Raw genomic sequence first — 9,723 nt, forward strand, 5'->3', positions numbered from 1 at the left:
TTTATTGGTTATACATTGCATCCTTGCTCACTCCAAATACTAAAGTCATATAGCGATTTGGAAACATAACAAGAACAACAATACATATTGAGATCATGCTCACTGCCAAGACATTAAGTTAAAAATAAATAATCTGTGAGGTTTATTTTCCTATGCAAAGTGCTTATGTCCTTTCCCTGCTATGCAGTAGAAATCTGCTGCAGATATATGATAAATGTGTGTGATTGAACAAGGTCCGAGACGCTCCGAGGGCTGGCTGGCCCAGCTAGTATAAATATATTATCAACAAATCTGAAACATTTCAAACATGTTGCAGTTCACTATTTGATGATTTCTGTGTTTTGGTTCAAGTCGACGTTCCCCTGGGCATCTCAATCTGAAAAGAAACATAGCAAATAATGAAGTTGCTTGAAAGCGTTTTAAAGTATGTAGGTTTATTGTTTATTGTTTCCATTGTACCTTCTACCATGAGCTTAGTTGAGCACTGGACTCTGCCCAAGTTGTTTTCAGCAGACACGCTGTACTCGCCACTGTCTTTGGAGCCCGCTTTGAGGATGACCATTGAGCAGACCCCACAAGTGTTGGTGATATAGTAGTTGGTATTGGTGTTGAGGCTGATGCCGTTCCTGTACCAGGTGACGTGGGGTTTGGGGTCTCCCGTCACCGCACAGCTCATGTAGCACTCGTAGCCATCTGGACTGCGGTGAGTTTTCAAAGGGACGGTGAATGTCGGAGGTGTCTCGAAACAGCAGTCCTTAGACTCTGCAATTTCCACTGAGAAGGTTTCTAAACAATGAAAGACATTTTTATCAAATTAATAAGATAAACAGCTGCTGCAATAATAATCCATACGCTTCCTGTCCATCAGATCGAAACATATTTCAACATATTCCAACAGCGTTAAAGTGTGTGCAGACAATTTATGCAATTTATGTTTTTATTAATAATAATATTTGGTAATGGATAACTTGTTAACTGTAGCTGCATCCCTTAGTACATTCTTGATGTCATTGTATTTCAGTTTTCAAAGTTGTTTTAGAAGGTGGCCTGAGTGGTGTCACACAAACCTTACATTTGCACAGTTACCTGAACCAAATTTTATGATTCAGTTCACTTATATAGAATAAACAACGGTAGTCACTAGTTTAATTCCAATAAAACATACCCTTCTTTCTCCTGACCTCCCACACAGATGACTCGCTGGGTTCGGACTGTCCCATGTCGTTCTTGGCATATACTCGGAAGTAATACTCTCTTCCTGGCATGATGTTAATGACTGTGTACTTGTTATTGAAGAGATGATCAGCCACAATTTGCCATGTGCGCTTGACTGAATCTCTCTTGGTGATCATGTAATGTAGGCGATCGTCTTTCTTCTCATCCGGGGAGGCATCCCAGGACACTGTCACTGTCCCCGAAACATTCTCCTCCAGTTCCACTGGGCCTGGAGGTTTGGGTTCATCTGCACAACAAAGGACAACAAAATATACAATTATTTCAAACACAGATCTGGCCCATTCATTGCTCTCAATCTTAGATGTTTGGGTTAGGTCTGGAGGAAAAAAAATACCGTCATTGCTCAGGATCAGGGGTGGTCAAACTTGAATAAATGTGTGTAAATGTTTGCTGTAGACAATACTTAAGTGTTCAAAGTGGAAAGTACATGTCAGTTTGAGTAAGTGTGAATAGTAACTTCAAATACATGATGATATGTTTTCATATGGGGACAAATCTGGAAGTGAGTCAGTGGCATTGAGTACATTTGCACACTGCCAGCTACTGCTATGGAGTTTAGGTTTATTTATACCTATTCTTCCTATCAGTGTTAATTTTGACAACATAGTTTAATTTTGTTTTAGTCTTAGTCTTTTGACTAAAATGTAATGTAATTTTAGTCGAGATTTAGTTGAAAAAATCTTTTCAATTTAGTCGACTAAATGTAACAATTTATTAAACAAATCGACTTTGCATTGATAATATTCATTCTAATCATATTTAATCTTGTTCCTCTGCTTCATGGAGCTGCTCCCACATGAACAAAGCTCAGAGCTGATCCTTTGGCAGAGAATTTACATGATCTGAGGCTCTTTCAGACGGTCAATAGAAGTTTGGATGATTTTAGTTTCTCCTTTTCATTTTTATTTAGTCTTATTTTAGTCGACTAAAATACCTGGACATTTTAGTCATAGTTTTAATCTCATGAGAAAGTTTTAATTTAGTTTTAGTCCAATTTTAGTCGTCAAAAATAACACTTTGACTAAAATTAAGACTAAATATTTTAGTCAACAAAATTAACACTGCTTCCTATGTGTCAAAAAATACCAAATATACAATTACACAAAAATGATCACAGTCCTGAACTTAAAATACAAAGCAGTTATCAGCAAGTCTTACCTGTTACCCTGATCTCCACACTGGTGGTTTCTTGACCCACCAGATTTTTCATAATAAGGGTGTAAATGCCAGTGTCATGGCGCTCAGCTGACGGAATGATCAACTGGGAGGATGTATCCGAGTTGCTCACAGTCACATTCTTGCCCACTGGTAAGCTGTCCTTAAGCCAGGTGATTTTTGGTAATGGGGAGGCCTAAAAAAACAAAAAACACATGCAGTGGTCTGATATAATTTTGTTGAGTGGCATTTATGTTTTAATCCAGTTTTAATGTAAAACAAACCACAAAGTTGAAGTTCACTCGGACTGAATTCCCTGCTTTCATGATCATAAAGTTCTTGATCTTTCTGTCCGTAAGTGTAGGTCTCACTGATGAAAGCACAAGTACAGTTTTAGACACAAAAAAAAGAGTCTCAAGTTTAAGAGAAAATAGGGCTTTAGAAACTTGCATGCCCATAACTTGCTGATTGTTTGAATTTTACAAGACTCAAATGTCAGCCTGGACCTGTCTTACTCAATAACATTTGCCATGCTGAAGAATCGACTGACATAGTTTATTGACCCGCAGTGACTCACGTACCTGGTGGTGGCATTGCAATAATGTAGTTGTCCAAGTCTTGAGCTTCTCCATCTCCACCTTCATTAGTTGCCATTACTCTAACCCAGTACATGGCCATGGACTTGAGGCCCATGATGGTGTAGGAGGTCACAATGATAGGACTGGAGTTGCAGCGACTCCACTCTGGGTTCTCAGCCGGTCTCAGCTCCACAAAGTACCCTTTAGCCTCATCCTGGACTCCCTCGTCCTCAATGGGTTTAGTCCATCCCAGAGACAGAGTAGTGTATGTGGAGTCTGTCACCTTTAGGTCAATCACTTTTCCCGGTGGCTCTGGAAAATAGTGATTGTGTTGTGCACAGTGGAATAAGCATGCAAGCGTGAAATTGACAAACTTTATAGATGTTTTATTACATTCTTATTTGACTTACTTTTGGGATCTCTTGCAAAGACAAATTCTGAGGGAGTGCTCGGTTCTCCAGCTCCAGAAATGTTCACAGCAGAAACACGGAACTCGTATTGAAATCCCTCGACAACGTCCTTCACTCCGTACTCCTTCGCTGTTTTAAGTAACAGCTTACACATTAGTATATTCTAAAATATTCAACATAAAACGAAAAAGGAACAAAGAAGCACCTCACCTTTGATGAACTGATTTGGTGGGTTGACTTGGTCCCACCTGTTACTCCCATTCTTGCGTTTCTCCACATTGTATCCAAACAGATCAGTGCCTCCTGTATTTGAAGGGGCGTTCCAGGCGAGATTGATGCAGTCTTTAAAAGCACTGACAATAGTTGGTTTTGAAGGAGATCCAGGGTATGCTACATTGGATAACACACAGAAGAAATATTGAGTTCAAAGCTATCAAGTTCAATGTAATATTCAATGCAGAGGAGGTGGAACTCACCTTTTGTTCCGGCCTGAATGTCGTCTGTCTCCATCATATCGCTCTCACCGTGGTCAGTTTCAGCTCTGATGTGGTAACAATACTTTCTTCCATGATCCACATCTGTGTCTCTATATTTAGGCTCTGGACCGATCTTTCCTAACTTCTTCCAGCTGTTTCTGCCAATCTGCTGTCGCTCAAGGATATAATTGGTGATGGGCAAACCGCCATTATCCTTGGGAGGCCTCCATTTAAATTCAACGAGAGTGGATGAGCCTTCGATGACATCCACAGGTCCCAAAGGTGGCGTGGGCCTATCTGCAATAACCACAAAGCCAGATTAGGGCTCCTGTGGAGGTCTGTGGAACAGGTTTTGTGTAGAAAAAAAAAAAACATACCCAATACAAGCAGGGTGGTGATGGCTTCTGCTACTCCACATTCGTTTTTAATCTTAACCTTAATTTCTCCGGAAATTTTGCGGTTGCACTTGGTCAAAACTAAGCGTGTTTCTGTGCTAGATCTTTCAATTTTAGTGTGCGAATCTTCAATTAGCTCCTCTCCTTCGTGGAACCACTGTATTTTCATAGGTTCCCGGCCGATGAAGCTGACCCTGAAGGATGCCTCTTTCCCAGTTTTGATTGTCACAGGTTTTTCGTACGCTTCAAGGTCTTCAGAGTTGAGTCTGGGAGGATCTAGCGAGATATAGGGTGAAGTTCATTCAACAGGAACCAATCTCTTTGACTGGGTCCTATCCAAACTTTTGAATATGTTGACAAAGTAGTAAAATGGTGTACCTTCTACTTTAAGCACCGCTTCAGTTTTGCGGCCATCAGCTTCATATTTGTACTTTCCAGCATCTTCCTCTTTGCAATTTTTCACAATAAGTTTGCGCTGAGTTCCATCTTTAACAATACAAAGATCTTCTGTGGATTGAATCTGGAGAGCAAAGATACACATTTTATAGTCATGACCAAGTATTATAAAGTTTAGGTTTGATTATAAGACTTTTTTTTTGTTTTTTTGCCTTACCTCAATGCCTTCTTTGTACCACACTCCTTCACAGTCTTCAGTGTTCAGTTTGCACACTAGCTCGGCATCAGTCCCAATGATTGCAGCGACGTCCGACAAACCGCTAGTGAAGTAAACTCCAACCTCTGCACAATTGTACATTCATAGTGTCATAAAAGCAGCTGCGGTCTTTTCTGTTTTGTTTTTGCGCTTCTTACCAACAGGTGTATCTGGCACTAGTGGACCCGCCCTTTTCTTCTTTCTCTTGCCCTTGACCGGAGCTTCCTCCTCTGCAGCCTCTTCCTCAGGAGCTTCACCCTCTTTGGCTTCTTTCTTTGGCTTTTTTTTAGGTTTTTCCTCACCCTCAGCGACTTCTCCCTCCTCCTCGACCTCCTCATCAGACTCATCTTCATCCTCCTCCTCCTCAGCCGCTGACTCAGCTCCTTCCTCCTCACCCTCTTTTGGTGTTTTCTTCTCTTTAGCTTCTTCTAATGCGGCTTTGGCTTCGGCTTTAGCTTTAAGCTTGGCCTTTGCTTTTTCAGCCTTTGCTTCAGCTTTAGCTCTAGCTTTAGCCTCGGCCTTAGCCCTAGCCTCGGCCTCAGCAACAGCCCGAGCAGCGGCAGCAGCTTCAGCAGCGGCTTCTGCTTCAGCTTTGGCTTTGGCAATCAGAACTTCTCTCTCAGCCTGGACTTTGGCATTCTGCTCCTCTGCAATCTTCAAGAGATCAGCCCCACCTCCTCCAGCGCGGGTGTTTTTGCGAGCTTTCTTCTTTCCACGGTTGTTCGGATCAGGATCGACTATTAAAACAACAAATACAGAGTAGATAGGGTACAGAGCAGTTTATATCAAAAGTTGAAATATTAGGACAACAATAAATAAATAAATGCAGTAGCAGCTGAGGGAGTAATTACTCAAACATTACCTTCAACTACGAGCCAGGCGTTGCAGGACGTCATCCCCACATTGGCGGAGTAGATTCCCTTGTCCAGAGGGAAGCAGTCTTTGATCACCAGTGAATGAATCAGCATGTCCTCAGACACCAGGATGTCGAACTTCTCTCCTTGCTCCAGGGGTTTGCTGTTTCCCATCCATGTGACCTTTGACACGGGCTGAGAGACGACACACTCAAATAGTGCATCCTCTCTCTCCTCTGCATGGACATCCTGAATCTTCACCAGGAACTCTATGCTTGGCACTACACAAAAAAAAAAAGCGGAGCGTCAAACTTTGTCTACTTAAACCAATGACCATACCTCACTTATTAGTCGAAAGTGTCTCCATAGAATTAGTTAAAATCAATTTTGAGTGTTGTTTTAACGTACTTTTCAAGTCTGTGGAGAAAATGTTCACTCCGTCCACCATGACCTGATACAAGCCAGCGTCTTCAGGGTTCACGCCATTAATACTGAAAACAAACTTCTTTCCTACTTGTTTCAGTCCATGCTTGACCTCAACGTCTGGATCAAAAGGCACCATGACACCATCCTGTGCATCACAACATACCAGAAAGGTAAAATGTTGTATGCGGAATCAACCGAACCATTACTCACACACGGTTTTATCTACCTTGTACAAGAAGATTTTGCTGGATGGATCTTTCAGTGACATTTCAAGTTCAAACTCCGCATTACCATCATCTCTTAGTTCAACTGGTTTCAGGTTGCATAGTCTCTCAACCACCTGCAAAGAATTGATATGTTCGTATGTATACATAGATAGCAGGGCTGCAAACAAGAAGCTTTAAAAATGGTGGTTTACGGGCAAACATAGTAATCAGCACAGGGAAGAGACTCCACGTATGTACAGTGGGAACCAGATGTTTACATACACTTTATATAAAGACACATTTGCATTTTTTTCTCACTTTTTGACATGAAACCAGAATTTACTTTTATTTTCTTTAGGTCAATGGTTACAATAGTTAGTAGGAAAGCGTGTGCTTTTTCAGCTCTGCCCATACATTTTCAACTGGATTGAGATCCGGACTTTGTTATCCTTAAGCCACTAACAAACATCTCTCATTGTTCTGTCTTTTCATGTCAGACAGTGAGAAAAAAAATGCTAATTTGTCTTTTTATGAAGTGTATGTGAACATCTGGTTCCCACTGTATGTCTCTGATTATGTGTTCAAAAAAGTACATTTTACATGACCTTGAACAGTTTAGTGTTAATCATGATCGTCCAAAAAAATGTGTTACGTTTTGATTGTAAGATAGTTTGACAGGTACATAAAGGAGATTCACATTTGTTTTCTTTTGATATAACATAGCCGCCTGATCTACACGGCCCATTCAAATATTGCACTAAAATTGTCATTATATCCGAAGCAATCCAAAAAAGTTAATTTGCTTGGAAAGGTTTTCTTTGGGATCAGACCAGTGTGTTTTATTCAAGGTGCAGTCGAAACTGTCAGGTATATTCGAGCCAATTTGTTGAATTCCAAACTTTTTCTTTTTCTGAATGATGTGCTAATAAATTGATACAGACTATTAAATATAATTGTTACAGAACATATTTCAGTACCCGTTCTTGCTCTTTCTCCCGTTCTTCCTTCTTCTCGGAGAGTTTATTCAACATCCTCCTGAAATCAGTGACTCCATACTGCGCACAGATCTTCTCATAGTCCTTCTTGTCTGCGCTCATCAACAGTTCCCAGAATTGCTCATTGATTTCTGGTTTGGCCTCTTCCTTAGGCTCAAATTCAACACTTTAACAAAACAGAAAAAGAAAACAAAAAGACAACGATGAAGCCCGGCCATCATTAATATGAGAGTTCAATATGATGAGTTTTCTTACGCTTTCAAGCCCTTTTTGAAATCCTCAGGCAATTCTCTAATTGCTGTGAGACAAGCAGAGCGATAGTATGATTGTTTAATAATGTCAGTACCAGTAGTTGCTTTGAATAATATGCACTCTCTGTACCTGTCCTTGATTGCTGAAGGGCTTTGTTTTTCTTATAACCCACTGTAATGAGAAGACTAGTAATGTCAACATCATTGTTTGTTTTCCGACAAGTTGGGTTTTAGGTTGATTTTGTACCTTCAATGACATTCAGAGTCGCAGTGACCACAGCTGTTCCATATTCATTTCTGGCTACGCACTTGTAAGTATCAGCCTGATCTGATATCACATTTGGCATCTACAACGCAATAGGTGCATGTTTTTATTACATTTTTACTTGCTCTGACTTTGTGAGAAACCCCATAATCATACCTGCAGTTGATGTTCACCGGAGCTTTTGTCAAAGGAAATGATGTAGTTGTCTTCATCAATCTCTCCATTATTTCTGACCCAGGTCACCTCTGGGGCGGGGTTTCCAATGATGATTGCTCTGAAAATTGTCGGTTTACCTAAGAAAGACATTTAATGTTTGTTCAGTTCGAGTGACCGGACGGGCATGTTGGTTGTCTATTATCGAGTTACCTTCCTTTATGGTCACAGCGATGGGTTTGCGGGTGAAGTCTGGAGTGCTCATACCCTCTGGGAGCTCCTCTACGAACTGTGTGATCATCACTCCAGGCACACGAGACTTCTTTTTAATTCTCACTGTCAGCACCATCACATGGAGGAACAAGGTCAATCAGGTTTAATATAATAATAATTTGTTTTAGCTGAGAAAAAATGACCTTGAATTGTTAGAGTTTAGATAATTGCATGTGGGATCAGGTGGGAATCAGGTGGTTTAAGAAGTGTTTTAACTGTAGAGAAGAAAGCCTGGGAGTTACGTTCACTGGAATCGATAATGGAAGTGTAGTAAGCATAAGATACACATAATATTTGTAATGCAAAGGTGCATGCTTTGCAAACATGCTTTGTGTGTAAGACCAGTCTTTCTGTACAAGTTTTCCTGTCATCTGACACTGTAACTGTTGTAAGGCTGTTGTCAGGGAGCAGAGCACAGGCTCTGGAGTACTGTGTTGTAGTGTGCTCTGTGAATTTGCTGTATAAAGCAGAGAAGAAAGAGCGGTTAAATGTATATTTTTGATAAGGGAAGTGGGGCATAGAGGTTTTTGCTACAGGTAGGTGAATATTGAAGCCAATATATTTGTTATCAGAGATGGGCAGCTTAGAGGTTCATGGCAAGGATGGTGCTTCTCTTTGGTCCTCATGACCCTGGTGGCCAGGGGCGACTCCAAAAGGAACATTTTAAAAAGGAAACCAATGGAGACTTTACACTTCCCAAAAACAGCTTAAAAGCCTGGCTCCAAGAGTTATGTTTAACAATGCTAGTTTTTGTTATATGGGATTGAAAGGTTTTAGTTTGGGGCTTTGATTGACTGGCTCAGTAGCACTGTGAAGGCTTGTCTGCGCGCCCCGCAAGGATATAGGTTACCGCCTTTTTGCCCTTTTTAGGAACATGGTCTTTAGGAGGAGCAATGTTTGCTATGTTCATTTTACAGACCAATTGGCCCATTACCATGAAAGGAGCTGAATCACATTTGCTACCGTCTATCTCCTGTATGTATGGGTTTAACGCGGAAAAGCAAATGAGGTGTTTGAATGTTTCAGAAGTCATTATACTGTTTCAAAGCAACACTTTAACAGGTATGAGTGCTATTGGGAAAGCCCATGTGTAATAGTGTCTCACTTACCCTGGCCCGGAGCTGTGGGCTCCTCCTCCTTGGTTTTACGTATTTTAAACATCTTGATTCGAACCCCTCTGCCCCTGTTTATGAGAGATAAAATTATCATCAAAGACGTTTGATATAATGGACAAAGAAGTCATTTACTCATCAATGTTTTTTCCAACACAGGAAACGTATCTTTTCTGATTTGTTAAGCACTATAATGTCCCAGACACAAAGACAGCCTTAGTCAGAAAATGTTTCACTTCATTTTTTGACCTGCTACACGTCATGTATCACGTTACCTTTTAAATTA

General features: G+C 40.7%; 1 protein-coding gene across 1 annotated transcript; it reads right to left on the reverse strand.

The window, feature by feature from the left end:
* Positions 1–308: 308 nt before the first annotated feature.
* igfn1.3 (immunoglobulin like and fibronectin type III domain containing 1, tandem duplicate 3) lies at positions 309–9,486 on the reverse strand (the record flags this gene model as incomplete). Its single annotated transcript, XM_079579027.1, has 23 exons — positions 309–376; positions 460–786; positions 1,166–1,462; positions 2,395–2,587; positions 2,676–2,761; positions 2,973–3,281; positions 3,380–3,508; positions 3,590–3,769; positions 3,856–4,152; positions 4,233–4,526; positions 4,629–4,770; positions 4,864–4,988; positions 5,061–5,639; positions 5,765–6,037; positions 6,165–6,327; positions 6,409–6,522; positions 7,366–7,549; positions 7,639–7,681; positions 7,765–7,806; positions 7,882–7,981; positions 8,056–8,192; positions 8,266–8,388; positions 9,435–9,486. 23 exons carry the CDS (start codon positions 9,484–9,486, stop codon positions 372–374), a joined length of 4,194 nt encoding a protein of 1,397 aa, XP_079435153.1. The 3' UTR covers positions 309–371.
* Between the last annotated feature and the right edge of the window lie 237 nt (positions 9,487–9,723).

Source organism: Gobius niger (assembly GCF_951799975.1).
Source record: "Gobius niger genome assembly, chromosome: 20".
NCBI lineage: Eukaryota > Metazoa > Chordata > Actinopteri > Gobiiformes > Gobiidae > Gobius > Gobius niger.